The sequence below is a fragment of the Erithacus rubecula genome (assembly GCF_903797595.1).
Source record: "Erithacus rubecula genome assembly, chromosome: 6".
NCBI classification, from domain to species: domain Eukaryota; kingdom Metazoa; phylum Chordata; class Aves; order Passeriformes; family Muscicapidae; genus Erithacus; species Erithacus rubecula.
The window spans coordinates 5882272-5907228 of NC_136688.1; the positions used below are offsets into that span (position 1 = coordinate 5882272).

Here is a 24957-nt window from a genome sequence, read left to right on the forward strand (position 1 = left end):
GTAGTGTTGGTGGAAATTATTTTAGAATACAGGAATTTGAGTCATGTTGATGGCCTTTTATGTAGCTGCCTTCTGTAAAATGGCTCCTTCCTGAGTAGGAGTCTTTAAATCAGACATTCTGGTTTTGGTCTGACCTTGCATTAAAGTTTGATCTGTTCCTCCTAAGTAAAAGACTTGTTCCCTGTACTAATTGCACATTTGCACTCCTAGTCTTACTAGAGGCACCAACTATTGCAATTTGCCATCAGGATTTTAATAGATCTGGGTTACACCTTGAGACTTAATGTTTGTATTCCTATGCACATGTGCAACCTTCTCCAATTTTGTTTAGTTGTTTTATTTCTCTACTGCTATTTGCTGGGCTGGAGTACAGCTGCAGTACAGCTCAAATTACATTGTCCTGAACTTTTTTATAAAGTGAGCTATATTGATAGATGCAAATGTGTGTCTCATTCCAAGCTGTGTTTGCTGTAAATGTCTTAATCTGGTAAGACACCAGCAAGGGAGGGTAGAACAAATCTGACTAATGCTGGAAGTGAAGAGCTTTGTACTGAATCACTGTATAATAAATGTATTTGAGTACTCCTGGTCTAAGCCAAAATAGCTTCACCTCTTCCAGGAAACTGTTAGGATGGTCTAGATTCTGTCTAGATTTTTGGAATTAAATTATATGTTATAAGTTTAACTCCTCTACCCATAAAATGAGGCTGCTGAAGTGAATTTTCTATACAGCTCTCAAACTTCATTTCTCTTGAATAATGTGAATGTGTCCTGGGACTGCACCCACAATACTTTGAAAAATTCTTTTTGTATAATGCAGTGCACTTGAATCCTCCCATCAAATTATCACTTTAAAGGTGGAATCCTTTAGAACCAAGAGGAAATTAAATTGAAAAAAATACACCTGAAAGATTCTGTGGTAATTCTGACTCCACAGATACATGTCTCTGTAATCCTGCACCAGTGTTAACATTTTGTATACCTGGTATGAACTTCCAGTGAGGCTTCAAAGGGAGAATGTGCACAGCTCAGCCTTACCTACCATCATCATCCTCCTCTCAGCTGTGGCTCTACCTTATGGGAAGATCATGTGATGTTACTCTGCATTAAGGGCTATTCATAATTCTAACTCTTCTGTGAATAAGGGATATAATAATGGCATAGGCATTCAAGAGAATGATTGATTACTGTAGGAGAAAGAGTTGAATGTGAAGAAAATTGTTGTTTAGTAATTTTATAATATTTGTATATAAGCTACTTTTATTTTTGTGTTTTGGGCAGATCTATGTAGTGAGAGTTTTGAGAGAAGGGCAAGTTGAGCCAACGTTTGTCTTCCGAACATTTGATGAGTTCCAGGAGCTCCACAACAAACTTGGCATTCTCTTTCCTCTTTGGAAGTTACCTGGGTATGTTCCTAACTTGCTCATCACTACTACAAAAGCAACAAAACTGCTCCCAGCTAGGTGGAGGAAGAAATGAAGACAAAACTGCTGAGGGGCAAACTAGACCTCAAAGTTGGTGATAAAGGGAGAAAACAGTTGTCTCTCTGTAAGGAGATCCAGAGGAGCATTTCAGTGTTTTGGTCTGTGTGTCATATTACATATAATAATTACCTGTAAACATTTCCTTGCCTTTCTGGAGTGTCATAACTTATTGGCATGCTGTTTCCACTCTGAATTGGCAAAAAAAAAAAACCAAAAAACCAACAAAAAAACCAACACAAAAACTGTCAGCACTCAGGATAGAAATAACAATGGAATCCTACTATACTCACTTCTGATTAATTAACTGAAAACTCTTGTGTTCTTCTCATGTAGCTTTCCTAATAAGATGGTTCTGGGAAGAACACATATCAAAGATGTAGCAGCCAAAAGGAAAGTGGAGCTCAACAGCTACATACAGAGCCTGATGAACAGTTCTCCAGAAGTGGCAGAAGTGAGTACACATAATTTAAATCAAATGCAAGTTTTTGAATTTTGGTGCTTTTTAACACTTTAACTAACATGTAACATTTCTTCCAAATTTAGTGTGATCTTGTTTATACTTTTTTCCATCCATTACTTCGTGATGACAAAGTGGAAGGAATAGATGGAATAGCCAGACCTGCAGGTAAGGGATGTTTATAAATTGGATGATATAGAATGACACATTTATAGTGTGAATCTTTGAAATGTTTTTTACTTAACTGTAGTTTTCTCTCATTGAAAATTGCATTGTTGTCTTTCAAGTGCACCTTCATACAGTTTCAAGGACATATATAGCAAAAATTGCAGTAGTGTATGTGATCACTTGGGCTTATTTATGGCTTGACTGAATTATTCAGGTTTTCACTCCAAACCTCCAAGCTGGTTCTTGCAAGAGAATGCAAAAACTTGCCCTTGTTAGAGAACTAGAAATAGAATCAGGAACTGAACTTGGTCTAGGGCTTGTATTTTTTGTATATGTGGTAAGTCAGTGTAGTAGTGATGAACAAGTACCAATATTACAGAAGAAATAATTGTCTGTTATTTCAGATACAAGTCCATCAAGTCCTACCTCAGGCAAAGTGGGAGGAGAAGTGAAGCTATCCATATCCTATAGAAATAGCACTCTCTTTGTCATGGTGATGCACATCAAAGACCTGGTAAGTGGAGATACTGCACTCACTGCCAAAAACTTTCCATTTTCTTAATTACCATCTTGACTTAGATTGATGCAGGAACAATGAAAGTCTCTCTTTTCCTCTAAATTTTCCAACTGCCTGCTTAATTAACTGCTGCTTTTGATTAGGTTGATTGCAAAGTCTAGACACTTGAAAAAAAATACACTAATAGTTATGCACTAATTAGTTTTCTAACTTGCCTTGTTTCTTTGGCTGTAGGTTACAGAAGATGGTGCAGATCCAAATCCCTATGTGAAAACCTATTTGCTTCCGGACACGCACAAAACATCCAAACGCAAAACCAAAATCTCCCGGAAGACAAGGAACCCAACTTTCAATGAAATGGCAAGTTAGATTTATGTAATCACTTGCTATAGCTTACTGTAATCTCTAATTCTAAGCAGGAATTAAAATATTGTCTAAAAAAATCTGTGAATATGCATAAATGGAAAAGGAACTGCTTTTAAAAACTTTGTGCCCTGTTTAAATATAAAGCAACTGAGTGGGTCAGTGTGTTATTACAAGAAGCAGAAATTCCTTAGACTGACTCTGAGGAGTGATGTGGAGAGGGTAATGAATCTTAAAACTAAAAATCCCCCTGCCTTGGATTCACTGACTGATGAAGTGGAGAAAAATGAATTCAGAAGTCTTGGCGTGTAAATAGTACTTTGGTCATTTTAAACACTTAATATTGGGAGCATGAAATAAAATAGGGATGTCTTTCAGCCCATTGTCTGAGAAAGGGGCATACTGAATGGTCACAGTGTGTAGTTCAGACATCTGTCAGTGTGGGTAATTTCTTTTGGCTAACCAGAAAATTCTTGACTTCTCACCTCCTAGCTCGTGTACAGCGGATACAGCATGGAAACTCTGAAACAGAGGGAGCTTCAGTTAAGTGTGCTCAGTGCAGAATCGTTACGTGAGAACTTCTTCCTGGGTGGAATTACACTCCCACTAAAGGACTTCAACTTGAGCAAGGAGACTGTTAACTGGTATCGACTGACTGCTGTACCCTATCTGTGAACTCAGACCAGAACAGTTGTATTCACTTGTGCTTTGTGCATCTTCCTACTTGAAGATAACCTGTACATCTTAAAACAAGGGACTTTCCATTTCAACAGATATGTTGGACCAATGTTCAGGTAGCCTAATTTGGAGGATTGCAAAAAAAACTGGTTTATACCCATGTGATGTTATCAAAACATCATTTGTAAACGTTTAAGAGTTGTGGGTCAAGGAAGGGGTTCTCAAAACGTTGGTGAAAGTGAGTTGAGCAGTTTGATCACGCTGGTTGGCTGAACCATAACTCAATCATTAGGCCTGTGGATGCAGTGCATTTTCTGCTTATAATTTGTTGCCTCTGTTGTGTCATCCATGACACAATGCTGGAGAACATCAAAGAAATTGCATATTTTAGGATTACATTCCCACTGCTAATGAGACATTACAGAAACAGTGACAGGTAAAGTTTTGGTGGCTGCACGCACACCTGTAGAAATGAAGGTTGAAGGGCTGGAAAAATTCCTTAGCATTACATTTAATCCCAGATTCATGCTTCTCTGAGACTTATTGGAGTGAGTGCCAATAGTGGAAGTTGTAAATAATGGTGCCTTATAATTCAAATGCTTCTCTTTTACCTCATTTCTGGTATTTAAATATGTATACATATTAACTTTCAGCTCCTTATAAAGGGGGGACATTCTCATATTTGATACCTTGCAGGTTCTACTGGAAGCCTTTTCCCAGGATGTGTTATTTACAAATAGTATCACTTATACTCATCTTCACAATTTGTTCAACTGAAATACATTTTTTTTCTACCCCGTCTTCTACTCATGGTCTCCAAAAATTGAATGAAGACTGGCTGAACATGGTAACATAGGGAATGTGCCCAGCTTCTCAGTGGGGGTTTTTGTTGTAATTGCTAGAACTTTTCAATACTGCAGTGATTAAGTGTGGAACAGATTCAAACACTAATTCAAAGTGGCATTTGCATCTGTGCTTCCAGAGAAAGAGTGGCCTCTAGTTGAAAAGCACTACTGCTGGATGAATTGCAGGCCAGAAATTAGTTCAATTTAGAGCTTTGAGAGAGAAACTTGGCTGGGTTTTCTTTTCTTTTAGCAGTTCACAGCAATACTGTTTCTCACTCCCAGTAAGAACTACTCCCACTAAAATACTTCATTCCTAGGAAGTATGGAAGAATATATATATTCCATTTGAATATACTGTGACAGTGGAGTGCAAATGTCACTGTCTCCTGTTAATACTACTGGTTAATTAGGCCTTTCTGCACTACAGGTGTCACCTTTCTGTTCACCTTTTTTGGCATTTAGGATGCTCATGTTCTGTGTAAACAAAGCTCTAAAGTTGCACACTTCTTTAGTACAAAATCTTGAAGCAGACTTTAAAGTGAAATATGCAACTATGGACAAGAACACAATACAGGAAAAGCCTTCTGTTTGCCCAACACTAAAAACCTATTTTGTCATCCAGTTTTCCTTCCCCTGCTACTGACCAATCTCCCTTCAATACAGAAGAGAGAAGTAAACTTGAATCTCCTGGTGCCTAAACGATTCACGGTCCAATTTCATAGGAATTATTGCAATTAAAAAGCTAATGATACCTTGAATGTTAGAAACTGGGCCAATACTAATGGGCGCTAACAAATCCCAGTTGCAGTAGGCATCCTCTGCATATTTTTCATTTAGTATATAGCCTGTAAATAATATATAACTAACTAGATATATTTCCTGCTCACTTGATGCTTTTGAGACTTACTCCATTCCATCATTAGAATCACAAGTCACTTAAACACAGGAAAGTAGACTACTGTTTTTGTGAAACGTTCCATTGTGAAATAAAATGAAAGCAATATGGACTGCCTTTTTTGCAGTTTGCTATTAAAGCACAGTGTCTTACAGCACAAAACACAATTAAACTAAAATAATTTTTAAAATTATTTGCAGTTTTAACAGTTGTCTGGACTGAAAAAAAAAGAAGTATAGTACTGTATTATTGTTAGCACATGTCCTGACTTCTGATTTAATCTTCTTCATAGCTTAACTCATTTTGTGCCTTTCCTTCCTTTTCAAATTCGTCACTGGCTGTAGCTTTTTAAGGTCATGGATTTTATGTTGTCTATGGGATCTGGCCTTGGCCTCTCCTCACCTGTAGAGGACCAGCACCAAGCTTGCACTTCTTTGCACTATTCTCAATTACGAAAAAAACTGATTGTTGCAATAAGAATTTACCGTGCTACATAGAAAAAACAAGATGGATGTGAAAGAGGGAAATATTTGAGATTGAATTTACCAGTATCCTAAGTAGCTTGAAAGTGTAGTTTTAACAGCTTTTTATATCTTGTTTAATGAAAAGGAAAAAAACATCTTTTATGCACCGTTTGACCTGCAGCCAGAAGTGTAATTGTCCCTCCAGACCTTGTGTTGGTATCCGAGAGCAGCAGCTTGCGCTAGACCTCTTCCTCTACTAACCTCCAACTTTGCACTGAACTTTTTCTTACTGCCTTTGTACGACCTACAGCTGCCTGTCTCTGGACGCATGTGCGATCTTTGGTAAACGCTCTTTTCTCTATTTTTACGACTGTAGGGTTGTGTAGAACCCCCGTCACCTGCCTTAAGGCCGGAGCCCGCCCTCGCCGGGCGCTCCCTGACGGGGCGGAGGGCAGCGAGAGCAGGGCGCCTCCCTCCGTCTGTCTATCTGAGAACCAAATACTTTAATTAAACGGTAATAAAGATGTACAATATGGCCCCGCGTCGGGCGGGCTCGCTGTGACTCCGTAACTCTCCTGTAAGTACATTAAACACTATTCTGGAATAAAACCATCGCGTGGCCTGCTCTGTGACGGGAAGGGCGGGGCGGGACTGAGGGACGCGCGCGCGCGGTGCGGGCGCCGCCGATTGGCTGCGGCGCGCTGGGGGCGGGGCCTGCGCTCCGCTCCGCAGCGCGTGGGCGGGGCGGTCCCTTCCTGCCGTCTCTTCGCCGCGCCATCATGGGTCGCATGCACGCTCCGGGGTGAGCCGCCAGCCCGGGCCGGATCCGCGCCCGGGGAGCGGCCCAAGGCTGCTCGGGGGGCTCGGGGGGCGCCGCCAACCGGGCGGGCGGCGGGGAGGGTGCGGCGGGAGCGCTGCGCCGCGTGTGGGGACGGCGAGGGAGGCGCGCGGGCGCGCGAACATGGCGGCGGGGTGGGGAAGGCTCGGGCCGCGGGGCCGGGCGCCTCAGCTCGGGCGCTGAGTGTCTGATGTGCTTCTTCCCGCAGAAAGGGCCTGTCCCAGTCGGCCTTGCCCTACAGGCGCAGCGTGCCCACGGTGAGTACCCTCCCCAGAACCTTCCTCAGGGCCTTCCCCGCTCCGCGACCCGCAGCGCAGCGCGGGGAGCCCGCGGAGGAAAAGGAAAGGAGATCGGTGGCGTTTTGCGTCATCGCTTCCAAACTTCCTGTGTAAATGCTGCCGCGGTATGTGATGGAGCAGGCTTCCCAAACTCCCTCTGTGCAAGCGTTAAACCCACCGGGATGTGCTCCCCTGTCATCTGCTCTAGGCGACCCTGCTGTGGGGAGGGGCTTGCATTAGATGATCTCCAGAAGTCCCTCAACCCTAAAAATTCCGTGGTTCTGATATGATCCTTAGTATACTGAGGAAGCGAGTGTCTCTTCCTGGCCAGACGCTTCGTTTGGCAGAGAAGTCTCTTTTCGTCTATGTATCTTTTTCTGTTGAAGTATGTCTTTAAATACTTCGAGTCTGTATGCTAATAATTCCTAGAGATTAAATCGTTGTTTTCCCACTCAAGTTTGCAATTGTGGAATAAATCGATTGCCTTCAAAAATAATTACAACTAATTTGTCGGTAAGGGGACTAAACGAGGTAGTTTTGCTGTGCTTTTAGTTCTTTCAAGAGTACTTTCACTTAAAAAGGTTTTCTTTGTCCTCCTTTGCAAGATCATTTCTTGGAGGATCTGTTTGTTGGCAGAAAGAACAATTTGTGATACATGGAGTAAAAAAACAGTAAAATGAGGGCATAAGCACCAAATCTGAAATTAGATAGATACAATTAAAAGTAAGGTAATATGAAGCTGCTTGTTGTACTGCTGATAGTTCAACAGTTCTATAACAATTAGGATTATCAAATGCTATATTGGTTTTAAAAAGATCCTGTCGGGATTTTATTTTTTTGTTTTATTTCTATTTTGTCTTAAATAATGGTCTTTAGAGAACTTCCATGTTTATTTATGTTGTGCTTTTCTATTTCATACTGTATTTCATTTAGTAGTTCATACTAAAAAGTAAAAAAAAAAAAGGTGAAGTCAGGAACTTTTGTAGCCCATGGAAAGTCATCAGGATAATATGTTCTTTTCCCATCAGTAATCATGGAAGCAGTGGCTTAATCTGTACTGTTTGACATAAAATTAATAGAAAAGGCACAGTCCTATCTTGGTAGATTACTTTCATTTTTAAATTTATTAGTGTACTTAAAGTCTGATTTTTTCACTGATCTCTGTGGGTACTTTACTGAGAGTTGACTAAATGGGTCTCAGTTTTGGTATTTGTCAAAGGACTTAGGTAAAGAATACCTTCCCTAGGGAAGTAATTTTTTTTTTTTTTTTTTTTTTTTTTTTTTTTTTTTTTTTTTTTTTGTCTGTAATGTTGGATTTGTGCTTCTGGTGTGGCAGTTAAAGCTGCCAGAAATGATGATAAAGTTGGAGGCTTTATGGAGTTGTTCAAATGGAGACTGATCTTTACCTCTGCCTCCCCTTGTGACATTTCACTAGCACTATAGGTTTATTATATGCTTAAAAACCTCTATATCATTGAAAGTCCAGTTTCAGTTCTTGATTGTTTTTTAAGCATTGCAAAGCATCTCTTTTCTACCATTTATTAGAAGTTTTCATGTAGCTTGCCTGTGCCTCTGTATTTAGCAGTTGTTAATCAGTTTGGCTTTTTTTTTTCCTAATTTTCTTTAGTGGCTGAAACTTACTTCTGATGATGTAAAGGAACAGATCTACAAGTTGGCCAAAAAAGGCCTGACTCCCTCCCAAATTGGTAAGGATTATTAACCACTCCTGAATGGGTACAAACCCACATTTTTCTGACTGTAATATTGTAATTGTTCCTTCAGCCTGTATTAAATGATGTGCTAGGAGAGCACAGCATTTCTGGTGTACCTGTGTCACTGTGGATTCCACTGAGAGTCCTAGGATAACATCCTGCCATAAGGATCAGCAAGTCCAACACTGGAATATTGTGTGTGTTGTTCTTACAGGGAGCATATTTGGCGAGGCAATAGGTTGTTTTGGGATTTTTTTTACAAGTGGAAGACTTGAAACGTTATAGCCTGTCTTTAGGAATGGCCACTAATAGGTGTTATAGGGAAGTTTAGTGTGCCCAGTTTCCTGGAGGAAATTTTCCAATTCCAGCAGCCCTGTGGGGTTTACTGACCCAGGCACTGCAGCTGCACTGTGAATTGGTTTTGGGGTTTGAACCCTTCCAGAGCTGAAGTGTTTGCATGACACAGCTTTATATGGTCATGAGTTCTGTGTGCAGTGTAAGTAGGTGCTGTGTAAAGGAATTTTTTTATTACTATAATCCTGAAAGCAATATTAATTCCTTCTGGAGAGATCCAGAGAGTGATTGAATATGTTGCTTTAATGAGTCCTGTTGAAAATTTTCCAGTAGTATTGGAAAAGAGGAGCACCTCATGTGTTACCTGCCTAAACATGATGAGGGAGTCAGTTGTCTTTTAAGTGTTGCCAGATAAAGTGCTTCAGCTTCTGTAAGTTTTATTTTGCTCACTTGTCTACCATTTATTCACTTGCCACTAGCAAGGTTTTTAACTTGGAGAAGACCTTTCTTGGATAGATTGTAGCTGTAAGGTCTGTTTCACAAGATTTGTTGGTGTATATTTCTTCTTTTCAGTGTAAAATGTACATGTTTGTTTCAGGTGTGATCCTGAGGGATTCCCACGGTGTTGCCCAGGTTCGCTTTGTTACTGGCAACAAGATTCTGAGAATCCTTAAATCCAAGGGACTGGCCCCAGACCTCCCAGAGGATCTCTATCACTTGATCAAGAAAGCAGTGGCTGTTCGCAAGCATCTTGAGAGAAACAGAAAGGTGAGTGCTCCTTTAGTTAGGTAACTCAGTGTCTGATTTGAAATTGCTCAGTAGTTCATGTGCAGCTTGACAAAGCAAAGACTGTGTGTGCTGTTAGCCCCCCTTTGAGTAAACTTCTGAGGCTGGGGTGGCATTTCCATCAAGGAGAATGGTCTTTGAAAAGGATTTTAAAAGCCATGTTTAAACTGTGTGTTTCTGTTCCTACTCTGACTTTACTGAAGCTTTGGTAATGGAAATGTGAAGTTTTTAGCAATGAATTATTTGCTTTACTGAAACTCATCTGAATTGAGAAGTCTGTACTGTTGGGGTTGTAATGTAACCTTGTTTTCCAGGACAAAGATGCCAAGTTCCGCCTGATTCTGATCGAGAGCAGGATCCATAGGTTGGCTCGCTACTACAAAACCAAGAGAGTGCTGCCACCCAACTGGAAGTAGTAAGTCTTCTACATTCCTCTTGGCACTGAAGACTGCAAGGTCTTGTAGATTGTGCTTGTGCTGTTTTGTGATGGGTGTGATAGGTGTGTTGTCACACACCAGGCAGCAGAGAACAAGTGTTTTCATAAATAATTACCTCGAAAATCAGTGAGACTTACACATGGGCAAAATGAGTGTTTTAACTCTTGGATAAAAACCATGGTCCCAACAAATGAAGTCACTACCAGGCAATTTTTATAGCACTTTAAACTGTGGTGTTGGTTCTCTTTTATAGTTCATGTTACTTTGAAAGCTCAGTGAGAAATGGCTTAGTTGCTGTCACAAAAAGGGAAAGTAACTTGCAGCATTTCTTTAGGAGAGGTAACCACCACAGGATTCCCATAGATGTTAGGATTAGCTTCCTTTTTCTGAGGAGACTCAAGTGCAGCTAGCCCAGTTTTTAAATATATGGTTTTGTGCTGTCACCCTAGGATTTTTACTTGTAAAAGGAAGAGTGAAATCTTGGGCCATAAAAATTTTTAAGTAGTGATTTAGCTGCTGGTAGTAGTTGACTGATAGTTTAAACTTCTAACTGAAGCTTTGTTTTTGATAACTAGTTTGAAAAACTGTCTCTGCAATTAATATTAATTTCTTTTCTCTCTCTTCTGTCTTTTTAGTGAATCATCGACAGCTTCTGCCCTGGTCGCATAAGATCTGGCTCTGACTTATTGAAAGAATAAATTTTCGTTACCTGAGTTGGTGTTGTCTCTAAATGGTTTGGTTGGTGTGTTAGAAACTTCTGCTTGTTTTAGGAAGCTGCATATAAACAGGATGCATTCCAGGTGGAGCAGACAAGTGGCTGTGGTTTCTGTATTGCTGTCCTGCAGTATCATATCTGGGTCGTGGTTGTACTACACCAGCTGGCTGCTGGTGTCTGTGCTTAAACTGGTTTGGTTATTTTTGTTACCCAAGAGCCTCGAGTTAATGGAGTGCCCTGTTCATTCACTGCAAATGCATTTTATTCCTGTGGAGCTGTGCCTCTGGTGTCCTGCAGAAGAACTGGGGGGAGAAAGCATTGACAGCAGGAAGATTTGGAAATATAGAAAACTTGTTGCAGAAGGGTTTAGCAGGAGGTGAGGGGTTAAAACAAAATTGGGGAGGCTAATTTAATCATCACAGGTCATGTGGAGCTGTTGCTTGCACAAAGAGCTTAAGCAGACCTCAGCCAGTTCCTGGCAGTAACTTGCTGTCATTTTAAAGTAACTTTAATCTTTGATATTTGGACAGCAGTTTTAGCTCTTCTCAGATGTTGTGTCTTTACTGGAATAGTTTTCCCTAAACCCAAAGAGTGGGAGCTATTGCATAGTTGTTGTTGCCAATGTTGTGCCTCTAGATTTCTGATACCTTTGACCCGAAGAAACATGGAAAACAGACTTGGCAGCTTTCTACTTTTCTAGGAGAAAATTATAAGCAGCTCAGTTACTCTGAGCTGTTGTGACTTTCTTGTCTGGTACACGTTGAAGTACCGGGACGTCTCCTTGCTCCCGCTGCTGAGCGCTGTGTGCAGGTCGGGAGAGCGCCCGGGAGGTGTCGCTGGGAGCCCGGGGTGCTGCGTGCTCTGCTCCCCGAGCAGCGCCACCTGCGGGGCCCACAGGCAACGGGAAGCAATTCCCATGTGCCAGCGGCTGCTGGGGCTTGGGGTGCTGGTACGAGCTCACTGGGGCTGAAGGTGTTTATCTGACGGTGGGAGACGTACACCACCATATCTCTTGTTGAGGAATGGTTATGGTGGTGTAATTGTACCATTATGCTCAGAGTTCTACTGCTTAAAGATTCTGTATTTCCTGTAAATCATACGGGCTGGTTTAGGTAAATTGTGCTCAGTAAGATTAATCATAAAATCAGAATGGCCAGTATTGAAAGGGACATTAAAGATTATGCAGTTCTAACCTCCTGCCTTGTGCATGGGCACCTCAGAACTCCATCCAGTCTGGCCTTGAACACTTTCAGGGATGGGGCAGCCAAAACCTGTCTGGGTAGCCTGTTCCAGTGCCTCACCACTCTCCCAGCAAAGAATTTGCTCCTAGTACCTAACCTAAACTTCCCCCCTCTGTTTGGACCCATTACTCCTTGTCCTGAGGAAGTTTCTCTCTCCAGCTTCCCTGTAGGCTCCCTTCAGGTACTGGAAGCTGCTGAGATGTTTGCACACAGCCTCTTCTCCAGACTGAAAAACTCCATCTCTCCTATCCTGTCTTCATAGGGGAACTGCTCCAGTCCTCTTTACTGCTGGATGGCAGTGCTCGAGGTGGGGTCTCACTGGAGCTGAACAGGGGCAGAACCCCCTGCCTTGACCTGCTGGTGGCTGTTGTTGCAGCCCAGGGTTTGTCCATCCCTTACCTTTGGATTGCCAGAACAGGCACAGCAGGAGTTGGGCTCCTTGCCCCAGGGCTGTCTGCTCAGCAGCTGCTGTGGGAATGCTGGAGCCAAGCACTGGCAGGATAAATCTTCCCTGGGGGCAGACCCCTGGAAACTGAAGGTCAGAAATGTGTCAGAGATGTGCTCCAGGAGGAACAGGGTCGCTTGGAAGCACCAGGTGAGTTCATTTGTGGTACAGGGCTGTGAAATTCTCTCAGGGAGTCTGCTAAGTTTTGTGCCATGTTATGAGCACCAGGACTGCCCTGGGCAGCTCAGGACTGCTGATCCAGCTGCCCAGGAGATCTAGTGGAGCCTTTCTTCCACTCTCTGTAAAGGTACAGTAACTTGTCTGGAGACATGATAATGGGGATAAACCCAGACATGCATCTAGTTGCTCAAATGTTTTTTTTTTAAGGGCTAGCACAAACTATCCCTGCTTCATGGTTGTCTCCAGGCACCACTCTGGCTTCCCCTCCCTTAGCACGATGGGTGTTCTCAGGCTTTGGGCCCCACTGCCCTCTTTCTTCTGTCTTTGTCATGTCTCTTTATGGCTTTCCTTGCCTTGATTTAACCTTCTGAATATACTGGTTCTGCCTTATTCCTAGCAGCAATGTATGAATTTCCAGCATTGTCTTTTCCTCCAGTGGCATTTTTTGCTCTCCCAGCGTGTACAAATCTGAACGATGATTTTTTTTTTTTTTCTTGTCCTACTGTGAGCTTTTACTTGCTTTTGCTGGAGCAGACATCAGAAAGGAGCTCTCAGCTTCTGTCACTTCCATCTCTCTTGGCTCTTCCTTCTCCAGAGAGATGCAGCCCCCTTTTGTTGCAAATCAGTCAAGCTACTTTTCTTCCTTTCCTTTAGGTAACATGAGTTTAGCCTACCCTGATTTGGGTCAGCTAGGGCAGCGCTCAAAAGTATGAACACACCTTCATGCTTTCTTCACTGCAGCCTGGAATGGTAAATCCAGAAAGGTCTTTGCTTAAATCAATAGAAGCCAGGTGCAGTTTCTACCTCTATTTCTAGGAAAGCATTTGAAAGGTGACTGTTAAGTATGAAAAGGATTAACCTTGACAGGGATTTAAGGGAAAGCTTTGACTCAGTTATGGCCAAAGGACTCTCAGTGCTAGGTATCTCTTTATTCCGAAGGCTTTGGTGGTGTGTGACTGGTTCTGTTGTGGTGGCAGATAAATCATCTTTTAGCCCTGATTTTTTTCTGATTGACAGTTCCTGTTTACAGGTACCTCTGTGAAAAAAAAAAAGGTAGCAATTTATTTCAAGTAAGGAAACTTGAACACCAGTTATTCTGCTATTGAGTCATTGCCACTGCTGGAAACCACGAATTTCTTAGGTGAAAAGGGGCAAAACAAGTAAACCAAGGCTACAGCAGTGACAATCAGAAAAGGCAAGAAATTATGTGGATTTATAAAGGCGGAGCTGCCAGTATGTGCTGCTTTGTTTGGTTGTTTTTTGTTTTGTTTTTTTTAACAGCTTGTTTCCAGTTGCATTTTCTGCCACTCTGCATTTTAACATTCAGCTCAAAATCAATGCTTGCAAATTAATACCAAACAGCAAAAAGTGAATGAAAAGTGCGCCGTGGTTTTTCTTCCACTGTTTTCAGTGTCACTTACACATCACGAAACACGGTGTAGTTAAAAAGCACCTCACGTGTTTCTCGGGGCTCCTTTCCCCGTTCCCATTTAAGTAAAGAGCAGTAGAGCCTATGGAATTCGGCAAAGGCAGGTTGGGTGCTCGCCGGGAGAGCTGGTGATTCTGGCTTAAGCTAATGCTGCTTCACGTTCATGCAGTTGTTTTGTTCTCCTTTCAATGCCGGGATCAAACTCGTGAAAAAATGCGGCTGTTGCTGGGAAGTCCCTTCAATAACTCGGCTCATTTGCATGACAATAGGTGGCTGTGCCCTGCTAACCTCCCTCCTTCGCCCTCACATATCTTGGCAGCAGGAAATGCTTCCACACTGTTCTCTGCACTAATGGTATGTCCGTGAATGTCCTTTTCTTGCTTCCAGGATTGCTGGACATAGTTGCAGTTGGATAAATTCATGTTTGCCCTCATTTTCTCTCCCCCCTTTCCTTTCAGGATAAATTTCACTTGTGGTTAGAAATCTATAAACTTGGTGATGAGCAGTGCTGCTGATCGGTGTGAGTGCTTTGTTCTCACCACGGGATTTATTAGAGATGTTCCCCAGCCGCAACTGGAGCCGAATGGATGGGAGAGGATAATGCTCATGGCACGGCTGTGTGTGCTGGATGTGAGGCTAAACTGCACATTGTTCATCGTGCTAAGGGCCTGGTGACCACAGCAGGACTGGCAGCCCCTTTCTGGAGGCTTGCTCAGGGCAAAGGCAGTGAAGCACAGCCCCTCACCTCAAGCCCTGAGCTGAAATACTGGGTGGCAGGTAATTATGCCGGCTGTGCCTGAGGCTAGAGGTGTACCTACATTAAAAGATCACCTGAGTTTTCCAGTGACTGCTGGTTTTACAGGCTGATATTTTATTCCCTTTGAGGCTGCTCACTCAAGACCCCTTTTCAGGTCAGAATTCTCCTTCTTCAGAGCCAGGAAGGGGCTTTCAAGTTTAGTGCAGCTGTCAGGGATCAATCTTTTACAGCTCCTTCAAGTTCTTTCTGATGCAGATGAATAATTTCCGTAGATCCCGAGTCCTGTGTTATGCCCGAGTGAGAAGAGGGTGACTGGTGTTTTGAACTGCAGAAGCTGTCAACTGACTGGGTGAAGAAACCAGTGACAGCCATTAAAAATTAATCAGGTTAAATGAACTTGGGAAGGATCCTAATCTAAGGGGACCAGTTCTGATGGTGAAAACATTTGAGATTTGCAAGAAAGGGGATGGAAACCTCTTTCAGTACTGTATATTTTAGTGGACACGGGGCACGCTGAAAGCTGTTGTGAAATACAGGCTATAAAAGAAATGGTTTCCTCATGAGATTTTTTCCTGTTGCTTTGTTGTTACAAAAAAGCATCACATAGCATCTGCTTCTATTTTTTTTTTTTTTTTTTTTTTTTCCTTAAGTCCATCCCATCTTGCCCAGCTCTGCTGGCCTTGGGAAAACTAGGACTATAAATTGATAAGTTCTCAGAAACTGCTGAGGGAGCAATATCTATGTATTATATTGGGTGTTCCATTTTCACCTCAAACTCATGCTACAGATATCTCCTTACTCATCACTTAAGTAGCTGTTCCTGTTCAATTTGTTCAGCAGTAGATTCAGTTCTGGATTCTTTTATGGTTTAGTATTCTGTTATTTTCAGTGCTCTGTCTGACAAGCAAACAAGAATAATAATTTTAAATGGTATTTAGGTAGTCTCAATCAAGCTAGGATCTCAAAACCATAGATGATTAATAAATAAAGCCCTTACTAACAAATAACATTCCTATATAATGTGCAAGGAGGTGGCAATTTCAGTGGTCCCAAATTCTTTGTGAGTGTTGGGTAATGACCTGGGAACAGTCACTTTCTGGAGTGTTCAGTTTCTGGAATTCACCAAATGTGAGTGTTGCAAATGTGATGCTGCAGAAACACCATTTCACTGATGTCCAGCTCTTATGTAGTAATTTTGACCATAAATTCAGTGGTTTGTGTAGAAATAGAGTAGATACCCCTCAGTGCTGCAGGGTGACAGAGGCACAAAGCAGTGAAAGGGTTTGCTTGGGGCAGCAGGAGGGCTTGGCACCAGCTGAGAGATCCTGGATCCCGGTCTGCTGTCCTGCCTGTGAGCCTGTGCTAGTTGCACTTCAAACAGAGCTGGGTGTTTATGTGTAAATAGCCTGTGTGGGGAGTGGTGCAGAGCATGGAGGCAGCTCAGAGGTATTTGGGGACACAGACTATGGCACTGACTCCTGGCACAGGGTCCCGGGGTGTGGCTCTTGGTGGGCAGTGACATCAATCCCTCTTTGCACTGATGTATGTACAAGGCTTGGAGTGCAGGGAACCATTCCCCAGCCTCTTCCTGCCCAGAGTGGGGAGTGGGCTGGACCTTCCTTCCTTAAAGGAGCACCAGGGAAATGGAGCCAGCTTTGTCTCCTAGATTTGTCTACCTGATTGTGCTCTTGGCACTTAATTCTTCTGCCAGCTCAAAGCAGAGTGTGATCTGGTGTCTTGTTGTTAGCTTGTCTTTCTGTGTATGGCAAATTTGGATGTAGGAAAGGAAGACATAAAAAGCAGGAAAATTAAGGAGCTTGGCCTTGTACAGTTGAGACACTGTCACTTCTCAGATTTGAAACTTCTTCACTTACAAGTTCTGTGGTAAATTCCTGCACAATAATGGTCTCAACTAGGCTGCCAAACACATGGGGTTTCCCTTAAAGTATGGGTAGATTCTATGTTTCAGTGATCTCTGAAATTTGTCTCCTCTTCTTAACAAAAATCAGTCTCTTCTGCAGCTGCTTAATAAAACTCTGAGAGCTGCAAATCAGTCAAGTAAAAAATTCTGTTTCATGGAATGATTCCTGTCAGCCTTGCTTCTGATTCAGAGAACCAACTAATAGGGTTAAATCTGAGCAGTTTAATGGAACAATGTTATTTAATCAAAGCAACCATGTCCTGCTGCAGTGTTATTTGGTATTAAACAGCAATTAGATTTGTCTGCCCAACAAAATTGCAAAGCTCCTCTGAAAGCAGCTGTAATTGGGAATGTCACACTGCAGATACCAGTGACAGATAGGGTCTAACAAAACACAGGCTTTGCTGCTGCTCCTCACATTGATGGATAATCCCATGGCATGCAGCAGTTTAGGACTGTTTATGTAGCTTGCAGTTTAGGTTGGGATTATTCCTTCCACTGTGCTCTATGAGCTCCAGTGTGCCACTGACGGCCAGGTTAAACTGCAGGGTTCTGCCCTGTCTCTTACTCTGTAGGGAAGGTCAAGTGAAATGGAATTTGGGATGGTGAGCCTGAGGTTTATCCAGCAGTGCTGGATATAACAGTGCATGCATTGGACTCCACCCTGATGTCTTTGCAATGGTTCACTCTGGAAGCACAAGGAGCTGAGCAGCAGTTTTGGCAGGAGTCAGCACCAGCAGTAAAGCAGATGTACTGAAGTGCTGATTTACAGGGGTGTTTCCACAGACACGTTACTGGATTTTGTTCAGCAGCCTGCATGGGAACTTCCAGAAGGGGCATTTTGTGAATTGCATACATCTCTATCTCCCAGACTCATGCAAATTTGTGAGAATTTTTGCTTAAAAACACCCCTAGAACATGTAGAATGTGTGTCAGTCAGTGTTAAATAGCAGAATTTTAATTAGGCACAATACCCTAAGTAATAAGCCTTCCTCTAAGCATCCTGACTTTTAATCCTTAAACAATTGTGTTAGAATATGAAAGTGAAGGAAAGCTGTATAGCATCAGACTATAGAGTAGGTAAAAGCCCATGATGTCAGTAAAAGAGCTGGCCATGAGTGTATTTTTAGCCTTAATATTTTCTTTCCTGTGAGCTGAGAGGTAGTAGGAAATTGCTTCTTGCTCTGTATGTTTCAGGGGCTGTGAGGAAGTGTGAAGGTGTAGCTGCCCTGGAGGTCTGCAGCAGTGGCAGCACTGTGTTTTTATGGCCACAGAACCATCAGTAAACCATGGATTAGACTGTGCTGGGCATTTCAAACAGTGGGGTTCTTTTCTGCTCCCTAGTCCCTGTGTACTCCTGCACTTATCAAAGCACTAAAACTCATCAGGGAGTGTGTTCAAATGCCTGGAGTGCTGATGTGTGTTATTTGTACCTTTTCTTTGATCTGTGCCAGTTAGATGTAGCTGGGGTAGTCTGAGTGCTGTCTCTTCCATCACTTCCCCTCCAAGATGGTGTATCCTGGTGATCTGCTAAAGATTCCCCATTTCCATGGCTGGAAAAAGTGCCAAGCCTCATTTGTGTTCATTTAGGCTTCAAGATCTCAGGAAGAGCAATGACTCTGTGCACTTTGGGTATATTCCCTGGTCTTCAGGTGTGCTGCTGATTCCTGTTAGCTGATCCTCTTTCCCTCTGCTGCCACTGGCACTTTTGGCATCACTGTTTGCCACCAACAGTGAAGGGGACCAGCAGTTCTCTCAGTGGCAATGTAGGGTGCAGTTTGCTCTTTGAGCAAGGCTGGTGCAGCAGCCTGGTGCTGCTGGATTGCAGTCTGGAGCTGCAGCTGGGTGTGCAGACAGCAGATCTGACCCATGGATGGAGGGGAGGCAGCAGAGGATTCCTGTCAGCAGGTGGGTTTGTTAAATCCCTGTCAGTGGGTCTGTTATGCTCTCTGCCCCGCCTGGGGTGTGTGGGTCACACCATACTGGAGCAGGTTTGGCACTTGAGCAGCTTTCCCTCCCTGCCTGGCTGCTGCCACCAGCCCAGCAAATCTGGGAAACTGTGTGTGAGATGAGCTTGTGTGGTCCTGGTAGCAGGAGGCTGCTGCCACCAATGCCTTTTCTGGGAGACTCTCTTCCCCTCCCTGCTATGTGACCCACATAGGTCTGGATAAAAAGGGGGACAACCAAGAGAAAGCTGCTTTGGCACAGAGGCTGCCCAGCATGGATACAGGCCACAGCCCAAGCAGCCCAGTGAGGGGCAAGTCAAACAGAAAATTAGGATAATTAGTTTTATATGTGGAAGTGTTGTAGTTCCTCTCAGAGGGACCCCAAACTTCTTAGTAGAGTAGTTTTTTCCTTTTTAATTATTGTTTAAATGTTTCTTCCCTCAATTTTGAATTACTCTAAGTGCTTTTCATAGGTTAATCTGCCTCTTTACCCTTGAGGGTAATTGAGCAGTCACTGGGTTTGCATTTTTTTTCTCTTTATCTTTCAAATGTCTATAAGCTATTGTCATTTTTAAAATTAATTAAACCCCCCCCCCCAGTTCTTTTACAGTTGAAATTTGCTACAAAAGCAAGATTCAAATTGCACCATTCTCTATGGAGAATGATGAGTGTGTTATGTTGGGGTGCAGCTCCTGTTCTTGATGTAATAACTCCAGTAACAAAGACACCTTTCTTCAGGGTACCTTCCTTCAATTACCCTTTTCTTTTTCTTTCTTTGCTAATGTTAATAATTCAGCATGTGGAAGCAAAGTCTTAAAGGGAGATAAATGCTTTGTGTTTTGAATTGAAGTTCCTTTGATAATGCAGTCCCTGGAGTGTGTTTGGGCTCGGTAGCCCTGGAGCATTAAGGCAGATCGTGCTGCCTTAGGAAAGCCACGAGAGGACAGTACTGTGAGTCAGGTCCTCGAAGCACTTTGTATTCACCTTTTGGAATCGTTTATCCCATCCCCTGGGAAAGCCTTTTAGTACTGCACTGTGTTTTATGGTTCCTGCTTTTCCTGCTAAGTAAGGAGTGCTTAGGGAAGGCAAGAGGAGCAGTGGGTTTTGCACAACAGTAATTACTTCAGGCTTCAATACCAGGGACCTATTGACCTGATGCCACTCAGGCTGATTCTGTCATGTTTAATCCCTCATGCCCCATGTGAGCCTGCAGAGATGTCCTGAGCTCCTGATAGTTACATGTAAACAACGCCTTAAAGGTAAAATTCGTGTGCTGCTTCACTTCACATTCTGCACAGAAGCCTTCAGGAATTGCTCTCAAGCTTTGAGAAGCTGTGCCTTTGTTGGGAGGCTGGATGGCTGGTGGTTGAAGCCTGAGATTATGGATTGTTTCTGTTCTGTTCCTGCCCTGCAGATTTGCCCGGAGCTGGTTGCTAATTGCTGAGCCTTTGAAAACAGTTTAACATGTTGGCTACATGTTTTTGTGTCCTCAGGGCTGGCTCTGCCCAAATAGCATCATTTATTAATTGTTTAGTTTTCAGACTGAGTGCTCCATGCAGGTGTGGGTAGCCAGTGCTTTTTTCTGGTTGTTAAAATCAAGCAGTTTTGTTAGCCACTGTTTGTCATCTCTTCATAAATTCTGGGTGTACAAGTACAGGCACAAACAAGCAGAGTGTTAATTAAGAGTCTTTTGGCCTTATTGCTTAGTTTGTCCTTGGATTGGCCCACTCTTAATTACTACCCAGTTACTATTGCTATTATTCTTGTTTAATGAGATAATCCAAATAATCTCATTCCAGTTTCACAGATCATTAGATCCAACACACTTATTAATAAGGCATTTGTGAGCTCTTTATGTCCACTCAGCTGTTTTCAGCCCTTCTCTTATCGTCTATGATGAAGGGATGCTCTGAACATTTCATAGTTAGATATGTTTCCTCAAAGCATTAGCACTTGCCACTACACATTGTTTGAACAGCTGCTTCTTTTTGTGAACTGCAGTGATAAAACCTTGCACATCTTGGACAGAGGTGTTGACTGTGCTGGTGAGGAGTGGCTCTGGCAGAGAGGGAGCTGCTGCAGCCTCTCTCCTGCCAGGAAGGGTCACCTTTCCCAGCCAGGCAGGAAGGTGCAGCAGGGGCCCCTCTGCCAACCTCCCAGTGCCAGCCGAAGGTGAGGAAGGACTAGGGGGACCATCAGCTCGTTGCTTCCCCATTTTTCAGCAGCACACTCAGCCATGCAGCCAATTACCTGCTCTCCCATGGTGTCCCCAGGGCAGAGTGCCAGCCACAGACGCCTGTCCCACGCCTCACTGGCTGCCTGTAGCTGGTGGGATGTGCCTCTGGAGCAGGGATGCAGGTCTGTGGGATGGCAGGGGCTGTCGGTGTGCCCTTGGTTGGAGCACTTGCCATGTCCTGTCACCTCCTGCATCTCCTGCTGATACCAATACCTGCACCTTCCCTCTAATGCTGTGACTCAAATCCAGCCTTTGATCAGGGCTCCTAGAGGGGTACTTGGGTATCTGTTTGTTTGCCAGGATTTAAAACAGTGAAAATTCTCTAACAAACAGGAGAGTGTGGCTGTGCTTTTGTGCCAACAATGGAAAAACCCCAGTTTTTGCACACACACATGTCAATTAAATGCAAAGAGTAACACATGCTTCACTGCTTTGGTGGAGTGAACCTCTGCTTCTGGAGGATGTGAGCTGTCCTGGTCATGTCACTGGGGCTCAGAACCAGGCACACATTGCTGACTCGGAGCAGTGATCCAACAGTGAAACAGCCAAAGGAAAAGGGCTAAAATAATGTTTGTTGAACAAACTGGCACAGGCTGAGCAGCTGAATTTACCCCTGTTCTGTGAGACTCTTCTCTCTGCTGTGTCACTCATGTGTGCCTGTGACAGAAATGGAAGGAGGGCTGCTAGAAAGGACTGGGGGCCCCATCTGGGTGTGGGACACAGGCCACAGCCTATGGTTCTGCTGAGTCTGGAACTTGCTGTAAAGGCAAGATCTAAAGGATGAAAAAAAAAAAAATCTAAAGGATTTTTCTCAGTAGAAAGCTGTTTGCAGGAGGGAGAACTCCATCTGCTCTTCTCATGGTCACTGGTGGCCTGTCTTCACCCCTGCAGCACTGGGAAGCCCAGCCAGGCTGCTGACTTAGCCTGCCCTCACATGCAAAAGTCTTTAGCCTGATTAAGTGTTAACTCTTTGTAAGGAAACTTGCCTTGAGGCTACAGTGGGAATAACCCAGGCTGTGGATTTCTCATGTGATACCAGCCCTGCTTAAGCAGGATTTAGCAGTCTCCTCCTCAAGCCCCTCTTCCTACCCCTCTGCCCTTCTCTGGGTGTCAGCAAGACACAGACAATGGAGTTTGAGAAGGGAAAAAAGCAAATCATAAAGCAAGTAGTGGGCTTATTTGGTTGATTTCTTAAAAAGAAATTAAAAGTCTTTTCTCTGATGTGTTTTCCCACGTTGCTGCACAAACAGCTCTGCCAGGAAGCAGGGCAAAGGCAGGAGCAGCTCTGCCTCAAAAGTGGCAGGGGTTGCATAAGGTTTGTTTTTGTCTGGTGGCAGGGCCAGCACCCACACTGAGCTCATGCCATCTGCTGCAGTGCTGTCCCCAGGGCTGTGCCAAGGCAGCTGGTGCAGGCTGCTCCCAGCACAGCAGTGCCCTGTGCCAGTGCTGCTGGAAGTTCAGCTGCAGTCTGAACACAGCTTCTGCCTCTCCTTACCTACTCTGGGAGAGCAGGGAATGAGCTTAAGGATGGATAATCCAGGCTAACTCTATAGTGAAAACAAGTTCCTTACCTCAAATATCACCCAAGTCTCTCCTGCCTTCCCAAATCTCTGGGTTCCCCATCCTTTAGCAGCACCAATATTCTCCTGACACAGAGTAGGGCAGGGAAAATTAATTGTGCTGTAATGACACCCCCCCTTCTCAGAACCTGGCCTTCTGCTCAGTGTAAGTGAAGGGCAATCAGTGGCCTATCAACAGACTGTTTCCTTTGGGGAAACAACCTCACACTTCCCAGACTTCCCTTTACATTACTGACTGTTGGCATCTTTTCCTACCTCAAGATCTGCTACATTGCTGCAAAGGGTTTTTTTTCTCTTTAATTAATTTCTTTCAGCTCTGTCAGGATAGAGGGTAATTAAATGCTTCAGTATCTTGTCATAAAAATGCCACTTTTCAGAGGAATTGTCTTAATGAGCCTGTTTTTCAATATAGCAGAGGCTCATCTATTAGTCCAGTGTATATTTTTAGAGCATGGCATTAGCCAGAAAAGCCCATTAGATCGTTATACAAGTGGCTGAATCAGCAAACTGTATCTGCTGCTATTCTGTCAAAGCAATAACGTTAACATTATCAAAGTGATTAAAAGCCATTCATTCATTTTGCATCTGGGTTGACAAGTTCATTCCTGCAGAGGCAAACAGTGTGGAGCTGGGAGAAAGGAAAACTGAAAGCTCATCATCTCCCTCAACCTGAAGATCTACCAGTGTGTGACAGATGCAATCAAAACATGACAATTTAGTGGGACACTGGATGTCTGTGTTCTGTCACACCGTGGGCTGTCACTGACAAAGCAAAATCAGCCTTAGCCTGGGACCCTTTTTAAGGATTTGCATCTTTCTGCTGTGGAAAAAGCTGGTTTCTGGAACAGAGCAGGGTTTCCACCACAGAAACCTTGTCCTTCAGCTCTGGCTCATCCTCCTGGAGCTGCAGAGCAATGATGGTGCTGCTGGCTTCTCCTTTGGGATGTTGCAGGTGTGTTTGGCCAGTGGCTTCCCTGGGTCTCCCCTTCAGGAGCCAGGAGGGCTGGGTCCTCCAGTTGCAGTCCTTGGCCTTGGCAGGGCTGTTTGTCCAGGGTTTATACAGAGAGCAGAAGCAATGGGAGGGATAAACAAGTGTTGGCATCACTGCCACGACCTTTCTGGAAAAGCTGAGTAGACAGAAAGCTTTGATTCCTGGGGACTGTCTGAGGAAGCTGCTCAATTAACTTGCTTGCAAAAGGTGCAGCAGATCCAAATCCTTCCCATGGACAGGGCATGATCCAGTGGCAAAGGGCATGGGAGCTGCAAGAGCAGCCCCTGGGGCTGAGGCTGCACTGACCTGTTGGCCAGAGTGAGAGATTTGCATGTAGAAGCCTCTGGTTTCTGCTGACAAGTATAAAGCTGCTTGGAGTTCTGCAAGTCAAATGGTGCATCAAGGTAGCAAAGGCAGAGGAGAAGAAGAGCAAGATGTTACTTGGTAAAAATCCACCACCTGCTTCCATCAGTAATCCCACCTATTCAGCTCTGGTCAGCACTTGAATGTGTTGAATTGCATTAAAAACAAACCAATGAGTTATCACATTGGGGGACATACAGATAGCTGAGGCATTTTTCCACGTTGTGGCTTGTCTTAATTCTGCTGATGTCAGAGTGACCCTTTATTAGGGATTCATTTTAATGTCACGAGCCTGTTGTGGCAAAGTGTCACTAACTCTGTGTGTCTGTGTTGAATCAGTTTCTTGTGGCATCACTGTAAGTGTGTGCTGTTGCATCCCTGTCCAGGGGAGCATTTGCCTTTTTGGTGATTGGTGTCCATGCTACAGACAAATTAGTTTTTCCTACCACAGTGAAGAAAATCAACATTTTTAAAAAAATTTTAATCTGCAAATAATAAAAAAGTAGCAAATCAGATGGTTGATGCTTATACAGGGGAGAATTGCTCCAGTAGAGCACCAGTGATGTTCTCAGATCCATGAAGATGAAAAACATCTATTAAAACTCTGGATGATTCAGGAAATTTAGTTATCTAATTGAACTGCAGTTTTGGTTTCCCTTTCCCATTTCTAGGCAACTTTGTAGTCACTTGGCCTCCTTCTCATTGAATTTGTGTCTTCACTGCACTCTTCAAATCAAGAATATGAATACATTTAGCAGTTTATGGTCTTCTATAGCCTGCTGATATAAATCCTGTCTGGGAAACAGTAATTTTTATATAAATGGTGATTTCAAATCATCAGGTGAGAGCTGATAGAGAGAAACAATGGTGTTTCATTTTGAGGAGTGGACCTGGATTTCTGAAAGACATTTGAAAATGCACAGGATGGATGTTAGGT

General features: G+C 43.4%; 2 protein-coding genes across 5 annotated transcripts in view; both read left to right on the top strand.

The window, feature by feature from the left end:
- PIK3C2A (phosphatidylinositol-4-phosphate 3-kinase catalytic subunit type 2 alpha) overlaps positions 1–6480 on the top strand; it is a 49986-nt gene extending 43506 nt beyond the window's left edge. For all 4 annotated transcript variants that reach the window (XM_079307897.1, XM_079307900.1, XM_079307899.1 and 1 more), the window contains exons 28-33: positions 1282–1406; positions 1818–1935; positions 2028–2109; positions 2514–2623; positions 2861–2986; positions 3482–6480. In XM_079307897.1, the coding sequence (XP_079164023.1) occupies positions 1282–1406; positions 1818–1935; positions 2028–2109; positions 2514–2623; positions 2861–2986; positions 3482–3664 (744 nt within the window). In that variant the 3' untranslated portion in view covers positions 3665–6480. The remainder of the gene's footprint in view (positions 1–1281; positions 1407–1817; positions 1936–2027; positions 2110–2513; positions 2624–2860; positions 2987–3481) is intronic.
- Positions 6481–6577: 97 nt separating this feature from the next.
- RPS13 (ribosomal protein S13) lies at positions 6578–10929 on the top strand. Its single transcript, XM_079309512.1, has 6 exons — positions 6578–6673; positions 6918–6966; positions 8615–8693; positions 9592–9761; positions 10094–10194; positions 10852–10929. Exons 1-6 carry the CDS (start codon positions 6651–6653, stop codon positions 10883–10885), a joined length of 456 nt encoding a protein of 151 aa, XP_079165638.1. The 5' UTR covers positions 6578–6650; the 3' UTR covers positions 10886–10929.
- Positions 10930–24957: the final 14028 nt, after the last annotated feature.

Excerpts from the sequence above, each read along its gene's own strand:
- RPS13 (XM_079309512.1), top strand. The coding sequence starts at position 6,651 with ATGGGTCGCATGCACGCTCCGGG. Across the intron at positions 8,694-9,591 it reads CCTGACTCCCTCCCAAATTG|GTGTGATCCTGAGGGATTCC; the intron begins GTAAGGATTATT and ends TGTTTGTTTCAG. Across the intron at positions 9,762-10,093 it reads ATCTTGAGAGAAACAGAAAG|GACAAAGATGCCAAGTTCCG; the intron begins GTGAGTGCTCCT and ends CTTGTTTTCCAG.